Consider the following 16265-nt stretch of genomic DNA (forward strand, 5'->3'; position numbering starts at 1 on the left):
ACCCAAACCATTCTATGATTTTGTTAGCCTGAATAATCCCCCCTCTCCTCCCACTTATTTTCCTAGAACCACTTCCACCCATCATTTTTTTCTGAAGTTTTTGCAGTTGTTACGTTTGCTTTTTTGTTTATATCCCACTAATACTATAAGCCCTATTTCAGACTTCTCCAAATGCGTTTCATAATATATACACCTACAAAAGCCTACTAAGTTTAAGCTTTTAGTTTCTACACAGAATTACTATGACTTCTAAGGGCTTGTTTCCAGGTAGAAAGGCATACACCTCAATTTCATCTAGATCACTCTTTGCCTTCCCACTTCAGAAAGCTCCAGGGTGTTAATATTTGTGTGAGACACAGCTTTCTTCTGTTCCCTTATCCTCTAAGGCTACTGGTCTGCTACAGAAAATAAATTTGAACTTACCCATTCTTTCTCAAAAACCTACCCTGCTGGTTTATTTTCTTCATATTTTCATGACGCTTCTCAGCATTATGCAAAATGTGTGTTTTGTTAAAACACAATTTCAAACTCTTTGGACAAATTTGAAGTATGTCACACAAGCTTTCTCCTTTTTTAGGAGACGACTAAGCTAACAGTAGTTATTATTGATTCCAAGATCACTTCAACCTGCTGTCAGAGAGCACTGTTCGAAAGACTGAGACTGTTTGAAAATATCATAGCTTAAGACTTCTGTTCTATGCTGAGCTCTTACAGTGATATTTGGCGATCAATGATATTTACTGGAAAAAGTTTTGCTGTAATCGATAGTAAAATAAAAAGGCATTAGACATTTTGGACTTCCTAATATCACCTGTTAGTACTTTTCCCCTCCCTCAAATTGAAATGTCATCTACAGAAAGTTACTTGGATCTCTATTGCATATAGAAGTATCTCTCACCATGCTTTGTGCCCCTTAGCAGTAACATTTTAGACATACACACACCCCCCTACAGTCCCTACCAGCTCGGTTTTGTCACATATATTTCAACATCTTCTGGCAAAAGACCTTTAGCTCTTCTATGAACTGAAAGTTAAGTCAAAGCATCTTTCTCAGTACAGTCTTTGCAGTGACAGTTTAGGCTCACATTCTCAAAACTGTTTTTCAAGGTACACAACACCACCCCCTCCACACCCCCCCCATTGTGCTATCCCACCATTCCCCTTCTCACTCCTTCATGAAGTTTTGTAACTTATCACATGAATTGCTCTCTGCCTTCATCTTCTTGTCCACTTGTTGGAGATCAATGCTTTCTCCTCTCTGTTCCTTTTCTTCTTTGCCTGTAGCCTGACTTAGCTCAGAACTTGTTGGTCATTTCCATTGTTACCTGACTTCTACTCACTTCCCTCTCCTTCCACCCTGTGCAAATTCAGAGTTTTTATTCTGGAATTCATCACCTGGTAGCCCTGAATCATGGAGCAGGTAAAAAAAAACAAAAAAAACCACCTTGCTGTAAAGTAACTCCTCTCTCCTTCCCAAATGCCATTCCTCATCTGTTAGGCTAGGTCATTCCAGAATCAATACTCCAGTCATGCACATTATCCAAAACACACCTGTTAAATTTAATTGACCTATGTTGATTATACAGGAAGACACCCAGTTGCTTTTGATTATTTCACCTATTTCCTGCATTAGTATTAGCTATGGATGTGTCCCAGCTGGGACAAGCTACCTGTGATCATGCCTAAGTAAAGGAACAACAGTAAGCAAGTTTAGGAATCCAACCTCTTACATCAAGTTTTAGAGAATACATGCAGTAAATAAATCATTCAGTACACAAAGGCAGCAAAACACATTTTTTAAAAAAAAATTGTTCAAGACAGAGCTACAAGCATATCTGCATACTAGCAAGCAGGTGCTCTGCTTGGAAACAGCCTACATTTCTCAGTGATCATGTTCAAGAACAGTAGCTGCTATTCAAACTCAGCACCTGAAAGAAGCCATACTTTGTAAGAACAACTTAAAAGATAAAGTGACTAATCCCCAGCACTACGTACACCAGATTTACAACATTACTGTTCTTAAACATCACAGATTCTCACAACAAGGAAAAATCAGGAAACTAAGTTTGAAAGAACAAACCACATATGATCTACTTGTTTTCCAGCATTTATCATTCCCACTTCAGAACAGAAGGCTTAAGAAAATGAAGGGGGGGGGAAAAATCTGACAAAAGGAATATAATCAGTGTTTTATAACATATATGTCCCCATCACAACATCCAATTATTTTGCATGTATTTTATTTTGAAAATCAATTTGCAAGACACAGAAGCAACTTAAATTTACAGAACATTGACTGAACTTAAATAGTCTGCTTTAGCTGTAAATAGTTTCAGTCACAGCTTAACTTAGCAGAACATAACTAAAAGTTAATTTTTCTAGGAAGATCCCAAGCAGCTTGAAAAAAGGAGGATTTGTTTAGAAGACTTGATTTTAAAACATATGTGTTTATTCTTCCACAAAAGAACGACTTACTTGCTAGCTTAGCCTGTAGTCCTGAAGGTCCAGGTTTTGATGTCTCCGACTTGGAAGAGCCTGGTAGAGACAGTTTTGTTTTAGGGAGACTGACTTTTGGGCTGAATCGAGCAGCCCAGTCAAACTTTGAAGAGCCACCTGTTTTACTCGGTTCTTTGTCCCTGCTACTCCTTCTTGGACTGGGGCTGGATGCGGAACGGGAACGTCTAGCCTTACTCTGGTCCTTTCCCTGTTTCACTCTGGCACCCTGAGGAACAGTAGAAGAAGCAGAGGCAACAGCAGAAGAGGAGGAGGAGGTGGAAGCTGAAGAAGAAGAATCGGTGATGGTGCTACACCCAGCTTTGGCTGAGGTCACCGATTTTGAAGCCAGCTTGGAGATTTTTGCTGACTTTTCTTCAGTGCCAGTTGATTCAACTGATGACCCACTCTTTATACAAGACAGATTCTCTGTCCTTTTCCTTTTCTGACTTCGGGAGCTACCAGCAGCTCCACCCTTTCTGGTGTGAGCCTTGCTTGTTGATGGCAATTGTGTAGACTTGGGCTGCTCTTGGTCTGAGTGTCTTCTCTTAGATTTAGTATGTGGCTTGTTAGTTTCTGAGGAAGTTTCAGTATGTTGAAGTGCTTTGGGTTTTTTAGCAGAGCTAGGAGAATTGGTCCTCCTGTAATCTGGACTAGCACTGCGTTTAACTCCGCGAGAATTGTCTTTCTTAGGCACTTGCCCCGTTTTTTGCTTTTCTGAAGTATTGACTCTCTCCGGATCTTCTTGTGGTATTAAAACAGCAGATGAACTACAGCCTCTGTAGAAGTAAGCAGGAACAGCATTAGAGTTGAACTCAAGAAGCCTCACAGTTGTAAGAGTTTTGCATGCTAAACGCTACCATTCTTTAATAATAAATAATAAAGGAAACTGCATGTAAGAAACACGGTTAAGTTTACATTGAAGCAAACAAAAACTCCCACATGCTTGTATGAGAACAGTTATATCACACATATTTGCTAGCATAAAAACTAAGTAGATTGCAAAATAAAAGCACAATACACCACCTTTCTAAAAAGGAAGTTATAACTTGAATATATTTTACTTTTACATATATCAGTATGTCAAACTGATTAAATCAAACAAAAAAAAAAAAATCAAGCCATGAAACTTAACTGAATGTTTGAGAATATTAGTTCCACAAGAGAGTAAGGAGTGTTCAGTAATGCATAACTAGTCATAACTGGACTCTAGTTCAAGAAAGACTCTTAAAGAAAGGACAGTTTCTCATCAAATCTTTAAATTGATGTAGTGAATCACACACAAAAATGGCAAAATTCTCTTCTATGTGATAAAAAACTGTTCCAGTGTGTAGATAGTGGAAGCATATGCAGAACAGACAAGCAAAACCAAGATGATTACCCTGAACACAGGTCTACTTTAGTTTATTGCATGTTTCAATTCATACTGGACATTGCTCTAACCCCCTTGAGCAATCTTCTCCCAATATGAAGCAGAAGAAGGGGAGAAAGACCTTGCAGGTATTCCAGGACTAGTTATGCAGAAATCATTTCCTCCCCATCACTGATGGAATGCTCTTAGTTGGTGAATTAGAAAAAAAAAAACACAAACAGAAATTGAAACCCTGAAATATATCCAGTGAAAGCAATACCTAGATTAGTTAAATATCTATTAGTCACATGTTTTATAAGAACTCTGTATAACTCAGTAATTATACACAGTTTTGAAGTGCAGATAACACTAGTTAACATATGAATATGAAGCACAATTACCTTTTAGAAAAGTGTCCCTTGGACTGCTCAGAAGTAGTATTAGACTGCACTTTGGGTGTCTTTGAAATAGATTTTCTACTCTCAGGAGGGCTATGTGCCTTATGTTTTGCCTGCCCTAAATGTGACCTGTCAGTAGAAAGTCAAAACAGAAAGCTATCAGGATTCCAAGATACAGACCTGTAGGTGGAATATTGTTTATTTCTGGACCATTTACAAATATTAATTTACAGCTACAAACCTTTCCACATCAGCTCCTAATATTAAAGCAGCATTTCTAAAGAATCACCTGATGAAGTTACAAATCACTACCAGTGTAATTGTTTTGCAAAGCACACAATTATTTAGTCATTTTAAATGAATAAAACATCTTCTCACACCTGAGTTTTGCAGATAAATTCAGATCTTTCTGGTGTGCAAGATTACTGAATTATTCACTTAAGCATTAAGCTAGCACAGTAAAGCACAAGACTAGAGCACCTGTCAAAGATCTCAAAAACAGATATATACTCATCTACCTCAAGATTCCACGCATTAAGTCTTTATACAGTTATGAGTATTTACATCTTTGCTCTTCAGTTTAAAAAAAAAAAAAAAAAATCAAGTGCTCAGAATGGGAATGCAGCCAGCTCCACTTGGTAGGAAAGCTCAACCCTACCAGTTATTTTCTGGCTGCAGATCTATCAGTTCAAAGGACTGAGAGCTGTTTGGTAACAGTCGAAGTAAGAGGAATGAAGAAATGCATACCACCAATGAAGGCAGTCAAATGAGACAGGAAACTTGCGATGTCAGAGACAGGAACGAGTTTCACATAGATAAGCTGTAAGAGGTCTTCTAAGCAGCATTCAGCTGCATGCAAAAAATGGTTTATTGTAGGAACTCTGACTGAAGGACAAAGATAATACTATACACCATGGATAAAATTTCAGACTTAAGTTACATCTTCATTTATTTCACATTTACCTTGAAACCCACTCAGAATCACCATCTGCAAGACTCAGAAGAGAGCGCTCATCAGCATTTAAAACAGGACAGTATAAATAATTGCTAAGGCAAGAGACATCTCACTTGCACTTCCCAGATAAAATGCACTTTTGACTCAGCTGTCACCTGGAAAACTTTACTGCACATATCCTACCTATACAGAAGCCCCATGAATCACTAACCTTCGAAAAACCTCAAACTAGTCTATTACTAATGCTGAAAGAAGCAATGTTTCAAAGTTAAAGAACTGCCAATTACATGGTCATATGCTATAAACCCAGGTCTAGATACCCTGTGAGATGAGCTCTGCAAACATCCTCAAAAGCTACAGAGGGTGGAGAGGAATGTGGACTTCCAATTTAAGTGTTCCACTCCAACCCATGACCCCAAACATCACAAAGTTTAGGCCAATAGATTAAGTGGAAGTGGTAAGAGTTCCACAAGCTTTGAAATAGGTTCTCTTCCAATGAAATGCCAGTCTAGTAGAACAGGCAGAGCTAAGTATACTACACTGACCAGAAAGTTTCCCGATCCTCTTCAGGATTTCAACACAAACTTGAATCTCAGTAGAAAACAAGTACCAAGTCTAACCATAAGGATGATAACCACATGGTAATTTGCTTAGAGTCAAAACAAAATAAATACTGTTTTTCGTGATAACTTTCCTGCTTCTGAATTATTCTCATTTAGTCAGTTACTCAGATGAATGCACATAGACAGTACATGTCCAACATTTTCTGTGCCCCATCTAAGAGCATGACAGTCTGGAAAGATTAAATTAACAGCATCTTCTCCATACTCCAGTAATTAATTTTATTTATCATACTGTAAGAAATCTTGTTTACTATCAAAAGCAAGTGAAATAAAAGTGTTATATCTTTAGGTCACAATAACAAACTCCATCAAGGTAAACTTGGGAATGTTTCACCTAATCCTGAGTGTTTGGATTTTCCTTTTCCCAACAAAAAATTAAGGCGTGAAATTTAATTTTCCCCATGAAATGTTTTTGTTATGGGAGTAACAGACATTATTACATAATTTACACTTGGCAGGAATCTTGGGTTTTATGTAAGCTAAACTGATCAGGATTCATTTATTCTGAAGTATATTTTAAAAGGTTACTTTCCCATAAAGATTTTTGTTTTGCTTTAGATATTCACCAAACACAGTAACTGAAGAACTTTCCAACTAAAATACTGCTAAAGCAATACATGCAAAACATGCACTGAGGAGTTTCCACTTGTTTTAGGTTTCTCCCCTTCCATGTTTAAACGTTTTGGATTCTTACAAGATTTCCAAGGACACTTTCATACCAATGTCCAATTTGTGTGGACTATTAAAGCTACAACCATATCTTAGGGATCATGAATACATGCAGAGTATTAGCATCTGCTTTGCTTTCTTTATCCATCAAACTATCAGTACAAACAACCTTCTGTGCAAAAAGGTTACTCTAGAAACGTGACAAATGGGAAGTCACAACTGAAGAGAATTTTTTTCAAACCTACTGTGCTCTCACTTCTCACTGAGTTTAATCACTCACCTTGCATATATTGCAAAGAGAAGGTCCACAATACAACGGCAACTGTGCATGCAGTAGCATGTCAGTCAACAGGAATATGACATGAACTCTCCAAGTTTTATACAAGAGCAAGAAGATTGAGAATTTGATTACAGGATTAACGTAAAAACTTAAGCCGTACGCCAACTAAAAAGTATCATTCTCCCAATTTATACTAAAGTTGTGACAGTTTACTTAAGATCTCCTTAAAGAAGTTAACTCTCATACAAAGGTAGGTAGAATAGCCTGTAGAGCTCAGAATGAGCAATGCCTGAAGAGCAATCAAGTGCTAAAAAAGATACATGCACAGCTGGAAGGCTGGGGTTAAGATTGTAAACTACATGTATATTTGTCCATAATCCAAGGCTTTTCACTTGTAACTTACCATTACAAGCTCTTCAGTCTTTTCCATTAATACAGTTATGAGCATTTTCATTAAGAATCTTCATTCCAGCAACAAGTGTTTTGAGAGACTGAGTTCCTCATTAATGACAAAAAATGATGAGCTAAATATTTGAGCTTGCGTTTGTCCATTTCCACTCTCAGGGCCGCTCCAGAAAGGGGCTGCTCCAGAAAGACTGAGCTCTTGCTGGACCTTTCTGTTTTGTAGGGGTTTTTTGTTTTCCTTCCCTCCCTCCCCAAACATAAAGACAGTTTCATAAACAACTCCAAGGCTTCATTCAACTGGGCAAAGCTGTCTGCTGCTGCACATTTTAATTCACAGGCAAACAAAGTTTAGAGTAACACACATACAGAAGTTGACAAGCTAACCACCATTTAGCTTGCTCTGTTATATAAACAGTATGGTGGAAAATGCCAGCCCTGAGCAAAACTATAATAAAGAACCAACTAGAACCTGTTCTCAGAGAGTTACTCTGAGCATATTCAAAAAAAAAAAAAAAAAAACCAACACAACATACCTTTTGAAGTTAGTTAATAAACAAAGTGTTTAATCTAAGTCATGTTCCTCAGCAGCTGAGAGTGAGAGCTATTAAATGCTTCCAAACAAAGTCTGCAAAAACCATCCTTTTACTTCTGTCAAAAATGAGATTAAGAAAAAAGCAATAGCACAGATGAAAAAATGCTGTGGAAAAACACCTACTTTCTCTCCTCAGAAATACTCCACTTGTCTTCCCCACCAACTCAATCATCATATTTAGTTTTTTACAGGTCTTAGGTAAGTTCTTACCAGTTAACATATCACCAAGACTGGTCCAAAACCAAATCCTGTTTAGAACAAAAGCAGTATAACTGACAAAAGCACTCTTTCTGCTTATACCAAAATCCTACAAGCAGTCAACAACAATCTCATTTATCATTTAGCCTTCAATTCCAAATACACACGAACGTGTACATATTTTATTCCAAAACACTAAAATTTGCTTATAAAGTATCCTACTTCCATATATAACTCAACTGCATAGCAGTCACTTATGTCAAAGTGATATCCTGCTTAAATACTGATACTCCTGAAGATTCCATAAGACTAATATGCTAAAAGATAAGCACCGCTGTAATTTAATGCCACTTATTAAAAAAAAAAAAAAGAATTTTTTGCAGCACTCGTAGAAAAGTTCTAGTACATGGGACCACTTCCATTACTTTATACCAACATAGTGAAACATTGCTCACAACTGAAAGGAACAATCAACTGCTCCATGTCCAGGAAAGATCTTACTGTGTGCCTCACAATACCACTTCCAAATTGCTCCCATTCAAAGTAAATCCTATGGCATGACTGGGAACTAAGCCAGGAGGGCACAATTCTTCAACACACATGGTAACAACATCAATATACAGTTGAGAAAATGACAGTAAGTACCTTCCACCCCCTCCTCCTCCCCCTATGAAAAGAAAGCTTCGTTAACGCATCTGCTTTGGTTTACTGCTGCAAAGGGAAACTTTAGCATCATTATTGCTTCCTTACAAACCTGCAAGGAGTCATCCTTCAGAGGAGAGCACTCCAAGAGACACTTCAGACAGGGCTCATGCTGCACAATTATAAAGGTGCCATCGTAACAGTAATTCTAAATTAGGAAGTAAACACTAAACACTTTTCAAAATGGTAGTAAAACCAGTAAAAACTATAGTACCCACAAGAGCTGAAGTTCATCCAAAGCACAAAGTTATTGCAACATCACTACTGACAACAAAGTGAAGAATCACATTAGTTCAACTTCACCAAGGCCAATTTGTTTACATGCATACATGGGGGGAAGGAATGACACAACACCACCAGTTCACTGGTTTATATATGCCTTTTCAAATACAGACCCCTTTCCTCTTTTAGAGGAAAGCACACATCACTGTTACAGCGCAAACTGGATATAAACAGCATCTGTCTGTCTATACTTCTTTGAGCCTGGTATCATTGTTTGTATTTTTAAACAGATGCACCTCAAAATCAAACTCAAAGCTCCTACCAAGTTACTATGCTGAGTGTGAAATTGCTGGTAAAACTCCAGCAGAAAACCATTACAGGCATCCCCTGCTCATTGTGACTCAAGTACTGATGTTATGGGGACATCAAACAAGCCCAGTCTACAGGAAGATGGGCTTGCATTGTTGCTTCCAGGTTAAGCCAGTCTGTCAATACTCGATGTAACAGGAGGGAGATTCTGCATTTAGAATAGACCCAAGAGAAGTTTGGAATTTCCAAGGTCTTCATGACAGTGAACTGTAGCAGCTCAGCAAATTAAACTGGCAAAGTTTTAACAAAAGACCTTTAAGCTGTAAAAGTATCAAAGATTATAGAAAGACACAGATTAGTACTTCAGCTTGGCAGCACTATCATTCTCCGGACTCCCTTTCTTAACACTTTTATCAACTAAGGTCTCTTGCATTCACTCCAGTCAGACCATAAAAGAGATCGAGGTAACTCTAAGGCTATTACAAGGCCATCTGGCCATAAAACACGCTTACCTTGGATTATTGGCCTTCACATTCAAGTCTGAAATTATGAGTGACAAACAGCATAAACTCTTCAAGCTCTCATCACTTAATTTGTATTTTGAAAATGCATGCACCTCAGCTACAAGAAAGCTTTAAGAAAAAAGCTGCTGCATTTCCAGCATTGAGAAAGCTATTTATACAAAGCAGAAATGCAATCAAGTACACAAGTTCAGACAGTATCGAAACCTGCCCTTGCTCGAAGGGTTATGATTGCATATCTATGACCAAAGTGAAATAACCTCCAACTTCAGAAGGTGTGGCCCTTAAGTCTGCTTACAAACTTTGTGGCTAATTTTAGGCATGAAGCAACAACCCTCTACAGAGTCACATTACTGTCTAATTCCCTCTTTTTTTCTTTATTAGGAAGGGGGGGAGTTGGGAGTTTTTCATCTTTGTATATTGGTTTGTTGTTTATGGGGGGGGTAAGAAAGAAGTGGATCTAATAAAGTGGCTGAATAAAATCTCACACTGTCTGTACAACATCAGTAAGTAGTATGGATCAACAGAAGAAAATCTGTAAAGCAAGACAGTTGCCATTAAGGATCAGTGTCCACCATCTCTGCATTTCAATGATTTCTACTTCAAAGCATCCCAGATTACAACCACAAGTGACCAGCATACACACACTGCTCTCATAGATCACAACTTTCAATTCAGTTTCATCCAAAAAGATTCCAGTTCAAGTGCTCCAAGACCATTCCACATTAGCCAAAACACAGCAGGTGAGGATGACTGATTGGCTTCAAAAGAATATTCCCAGCTCCAACTAAAATACTAACATAGATATATCTCAAGTTCGCAGTTACTTGCACAATATTAGCGTATTATTGAAACTAGTCTTTCCACAGTTTGTTTATTCTAAGTAATTTCACAGCTGAAACTAAAGAGTTTCACTTTTTACTGATGACAAATTCAAGAAAGAGTGAAAATAAATTGTCTCAGTCATCCCAAAAAACCCATTAATGTAAGAAAAGGTGCATTGCTTTTTGCTCAGTGTTTGTTTGGGGTTTGAGTTTTTTTTAACTATAGCAGCCAAAGCAGTGTTTATCACTGGACTACACCAAGGCATAAAAAGAAAACTCAAGCTGTGAAGGCTAGACCCTCCTCTATAATGCTCAGCAGCAGAACCGAAACATATTATCCCACTGCGTGCTAGATACATGGAAGGGTCAGTCCTGTGAGGTTTGTGTCCAAAGACATGCACTAGCTAGAAACAGTCATCTGAGAGCCTGTCTCTTTCCATGTCATCTACAAATTTTACAAGGACCTCACAGATCTATCTTACATTGGTCCTTGTAAAATAGCCATTTCTGCCCAGCACCTTATTAAAAAGGAGATGCTGATGATGCTAAAAGAAGATTAATTAATTTTAAATTTTGTATTAACCAGCACGCTTTTAACCAGGCCTCTTTATAGGCTATGCCAGCTCAAAATGCTTGTTCAGAGATGCAAAGGCAGGGGAGGTCCTGTTCTAAAAAAGACCCAGATTCAAAGAGGACTTTAAGCTTCTTTCATCCTCTTTACTTAAGCAAGGAGCTCTGGTTCTGATAAAGGTCTAACACAGTTTAAGAGTGCAATACACTCCTGCTCATGGAAGTCTGGTAAAAATTTGGTGAGGAGTGGAAGAGGTCCAGTCATTTAAGACAAGTGAATTCCAATCATTGTATGACAGCATAACAGATCACAATGCACCAAAACAATGGATGAGTGACTTTCTTAAAAGAAAACAGTGCTACCCTTAAAATTCTTCAGTTTGTCTGACTCGCTGGGGAGCTTCTCCCTGGCATTCTGCTGTAAAACCTGAACTAACAGTAGATATCTGAAGAAGAATTCCCCATCTCATCTCCAAATAACTCACCTCCAATTCTTTATTCTAGGGAGAGGTTTATTCGCCGCAGGTGAAGTTTAGTGTGAAAGGAAAGAGCTGGTAGGAAAATATCTAACTTAAACATCCACCAAGATGCAGAGACAACATAGAATGGGCAGAAGGGAATGAAGGGCTCACTATGCCTCTGTTAAAAGACATTCTCCAAAACCAATTCTAGCTTACAAAATAATCAGCTACATAAGGCAGCAACTTCCCCTAGTAATGCCACATCACTCCAAGGGAGAAGCCTTGTGTTTATCATCTGCTCTTCCCCTTGTAGACTAGTTTAGAGAATGTGAAGCAGCATTATTCTCCCTGAAGTTCCTTAAAAGTTGGCCTTCTTCACCCATTCAATAGTTGTTCAGCTTGTTCTCAGTTACGCTTATACTAGTAAGAAATACACCACATTAAAATGTATAGCCCAATTCCTTTCTAGTAAAAAACTTTTGTGCCATTGATGTGCAATATTTTAATACTCATCCCCCCCCCCAAAAAAAAAAGAAAAAGAAAAAAAAAAAATCAAGCCCAAGGTACACATATTCAACAACTGCACCAGTAACATATCTGAGGGAGTAGAATATAGACAGATTTGCCTACCATCATACTACAACCTTTCTTCATTAGACTGATCTTTTAACAAAGTTAAAGAAACACATATCCATACAAGCTTCACTCATGGCAGTAATAATACAGTCATGCATAGGAAAGTTTTAAGAATCTTCTTTGTTCTGCACTGCAGAGGCAACCACTTAAATACAATCCGGTCCACTTGCTCACTACATCAGGCATATTAAATGATGGCAAACCTTTTTTGTCTTTAATTATTCAACAGCTGCACAGGATTTACATGCAGTGCAAAGGTAACGGAGTACCAGTTATTCACTCTTCTAGAAGAGGAACACAGATTTTCCCAGATTCCCAGTAACAAACTCTCCCTGTCATCCCCCTACCATATTTTTAATATCAGTGGAAGAGAGAAAGGGAAAGAATTTGTACTACCTGTGATTTAGGGAAAACAGCTTTTTCTCCCCTATAGCTTTACTACTGCTATTCTAGCTGAAAATATATGGCAGTAAATTATCCATGAGTTTATCTCACACAAAAACAGTACAGGTAGCATTTCAGGGGTGAAAAGACTTTATGCAAATTTCAATGCTTGGATTGAAGGGTGGAAAACTTCATTCTCTAAATCACATCAATTTCACTGTTATACATTTGAACACACCCATAGGTAGCAATCATACCTTCCTCCTACTGCGTCGTCTTGTGGCTGGGCCCCGGCAGTGTTCCTCTGTGAACGTCGCAGTGACCCCCCTGGATTGTTATTAGGCCGGTTGGACATTGGCACCTCTCTCCTGAAGGGACATACCCTTTCTAGACACTACCATTCACTGAAAGACAAGAGAGGAAGAGCCGTAAGACATGTGGCATGAAGACTCACTGCCATGCCCCCAGAGGTAAATGTAAAATGCTACTGTTTAAGCAAAAACTGAAGACAAACTTTTAAACAACTTTTAGTTAAAAGACTCATGGACAAGGTTCTTCTCAAGAAGATTTAGAACCTTAATACAAAGCAACCAGACTTTGGTATATACAGCATATAGATGATCTACTGGACTAAATGACCTTTAAAGGTCCCTTCCAACCCAAACTACAAACTCCTCTGTGATTTTGTGATGACACCTTTTTTTTTCTAGCAGGCTTCTCTAATCATAAGGAGACAGGACAAAGGCACTTTAGGAGAATCTGTGTTTATCAACATTAAGGAAAAATTCAGTGCTTGATAGACAGCAACAGTATTCAAGTATTTTAACTTTCATTGTAGGAGATTACAAAGCCCATTTCAGGAATAAGCAGCAGTATTCATAACATAACTACAGTGCTTTCCAAACAGCTTCTTTCTCTAGTCTGATTTATGCAACTTTCATTTGCATAAGGCAAGATATATAGTCATTCAGGAAAAAAGATCTAGCTTTATAATCAGGAAGTTTTGCTCATGAGAGCTAAATTAAAAAGTATTTGAGACAGAGGGATTAATGAGTGCACACTACTTTTAAAAAATAATCCATGATGGCTTTGTATTACAACTTGTGGAACTGCTTTGTGACTGCTAGAGGTCTACAGATATTATTTTGGTAGTTATTTACAGAAGACTACCATAGCCCCCAGCCACAGTCCTCAGGAACAGACATATTTCAAGAACAAGCCTCACTTAATTCCTCAATGAAGAGAGGTGACTTCTGTATCCTGTGCTAAATTGGAATTTCCATGTAGAGCATAGCAACAGGACCACAATCAGCAAATCCAGTTTTACTGTTTCTAATTTTGTGGAATCTGGTAAAAAAAAGGTATTTGCAGGAGAAAAAAAGGAAGCTGTAAAAAGAAAAGTAACTCAAGTTTAAGAACTCAGTACTCTATATGCTGATTTGGTACCTATTATATCTAGGGCACAGTAAGCAAGAAGTCTGTCATGGAAAAGTTTAAAACGCTGCAGCTTCAGATTCAAATTCAAATGTCTCCAATGAAATAACTCTCAAGATCTGGCATTGTCAGTGAAGACAGTGAATAGCTGAACATAATTGTCTATTCTTCTGAAAAGGGCCTATAGAAGTGAACAAAGGGGACAGGAGGAGAAGGGAGGGCAAAAAAGAATCCTAAATGACACAGTTTTACTGCAAGCCATAAGAAACCAGGCATATAAACTGGTATTATGCAAACCATTACCTCACATATGATGCTAAAAGGAACATGTATATCATCAAGACACTTGCACAGTGCAAGAAATTATTTACCAGGATTCTGCTAGCTCAGATTCAGTCTTGTTATACTGTAATAATACAACCTAATACTGAAAGGTCACACTTAGCATGCCAGCAATACTTTAAATATTTCCAGGAATTGAATACAAATACAAGTTAGGCAGTAGAATTGCTCTCCATCCTAATCCAAACATCACAGAGTCAAAAGCATCTTTTGGAAGTTTTTCATGTTCTTTGTACTATGAGGACCAACACAGCAGCAAACAGCAAAAACAGAAACTAGAATTAATAAACAAATCACTTTTACCTTCATTGGTTTGGTTGGGTTTTTTTTTTTTTACCTTTGGCTTAGGAACTTGAAAGAATGTAAGTAAAGCACAAAATACACAATCCTTCAACATATAGTTGTTTGATGAACCTCTTAGCTAGAAGTCCTGATGACTAAGTTGAGAAAGCTATAAACACTACTACTACTAAAAAGGTGAACTTTCCCTCTTCACAATTGTTTCCTCTTATTCTAACCCCTTAATCACAGCCAATATTCCAACAGAAACTTTTAAAGCTTTTCGGTAACATGTAACACCATCAATCTACAACTTCTTATACTTTAGAGCACAAAGAGATTTACAATGAAACAGAAAAAGCTTGCAACTGCTGGAAATCATGGCAGCTTGCTGATGTAGCCAGATCAGTCAAGCTGAGGAGATCGCCAACTTGAAGCACTCTGTTCAGGCTAGCAGTGCAAGAAAGCCGAGCATTACCCAGGCTAAAAGCTGACCAAGGGCCCGGCACTACCCAGGGGGTCCAGCTGAAGTCAATCACAGGCACTGTCAAATGTTGTTGCACATTCTCTTTTTATTTCCTTGTATTCAAACACCAAATGAAAAAAAAAAAACCAAAAACACCTCCTACTCTTAGAAATGAGGAGCATTTTGTGCATTTTCTAAAAGGAGGGAGTAGTGTCCCCTTCTGCACAAAGGTCAGCTGGCATTGAAACTGTAATAATGTCAAACGTTCAGTCATACTACAAAATCATTGCCACAGAACTACTGTCTCATCTTGTACCAGTTAAAATGTGCATTCCAGCAGGTTTCATTCTGCAAGGAGCAGTGCTCACTTGGACCTCTGCTAGGTTAGCCATGTACTTTCCCACCTCGGGTCAGAAAATGGGCTTCTCCACACACCACCACAAGAGTCAGCTAAAGAAAACATCACACAGGCAATCCTGGCCCTCCCTAGGGAAACTTTCGTTTAATACTGATCTATCTGGGTGTGCTGGTTTTGTCTGTGATTGACTTGAATTTACTCACAGTGGCTGGTACAGGGCTGTGTTTTGGATTTCTCTTGAACACAGCATTGATAAGAGAGCACAGTGTTGATAATACAGATGTTTTTGTTATTGGTGAAAAGTGCTTACACAGAGCCAAGGCCTTTTCTGCATTTTGTACTGTCAGTCATGCTGGTGAGGAGGCTTGAGGCACATGGGAGGTTGGGAGGAGACCTAGCCAGGAAAGGTGACCCAAAATGACCAAAGAGATATTCCAGACCACATGACTTCATGCTCAGTATATAAAGCAGGAGGCAGCAGGAGGAAGGGGAGAACATTTGGAGTGATGGTGCTTGTCTTCCCAAGTCACTGTTACCATGATGGGTCCTGCTCTCCTGGAGATGGCTGAACACCTGCCTGCTCATGGGAAGAAGTTAATTCTTTGTCTTGCTTTGCTTATATGCACAGCTTCTGCTATTAGATTGTCTTTAATCTCAACCCACAAGTTTTCCAGTTTCCACCCTTCCAATTCTCTTTCCAATCCCACTGGTGGGGGAGTGAGCAAGCAGCTGCCTGGTGCTCAGTTGCTGGCTGGGATTAAACCATGACACAGGGTTAGCCAGATACTTGAAG

At 38.4% G+C, this 16265-nt stretch overlaps 1 protein-coding gene across 1 annotated transcript in view; it reads right to left on the reverse strand.

Annotated features, from left to right (window-relative positions):
* TRIP12 (thyroid hormone receptor interactor 12) overlaps positions 1 to 16265 on the reverse strand; it is a 462556-nt gene that overhangs the window by 422405 nt on the left and 23886 nt on the right. The window contains 3 exon segments of the mRNA XM_032118933.1: positions 2476 to 3272; positions 4246 to 4371; positions 12851 to 12997. Of these exon segments, the coding sequence (XP_031974824.1) occupies positions 2476 to 3272; positions 4246 to 4371; positions 12851 to 12948 (1021 nt within the window). The 5' untranslated portion in view covers positions 12949 to 12997.

The sequence above is a fragment of the Corvus moneduloides genome, chromosome 10, assembly GCF_009650955.1.
Source record: "Corvus moneduloides isolate bCorMon1 chromosome 10, bCorMon1.pri, whole genome shotgun sequence".
Lineage (NCBI taxonomy): Eukaryota > Metazoa > Chordata > Aves > Passeriformes > Corvidae > Corvus > Corvus moneduloides.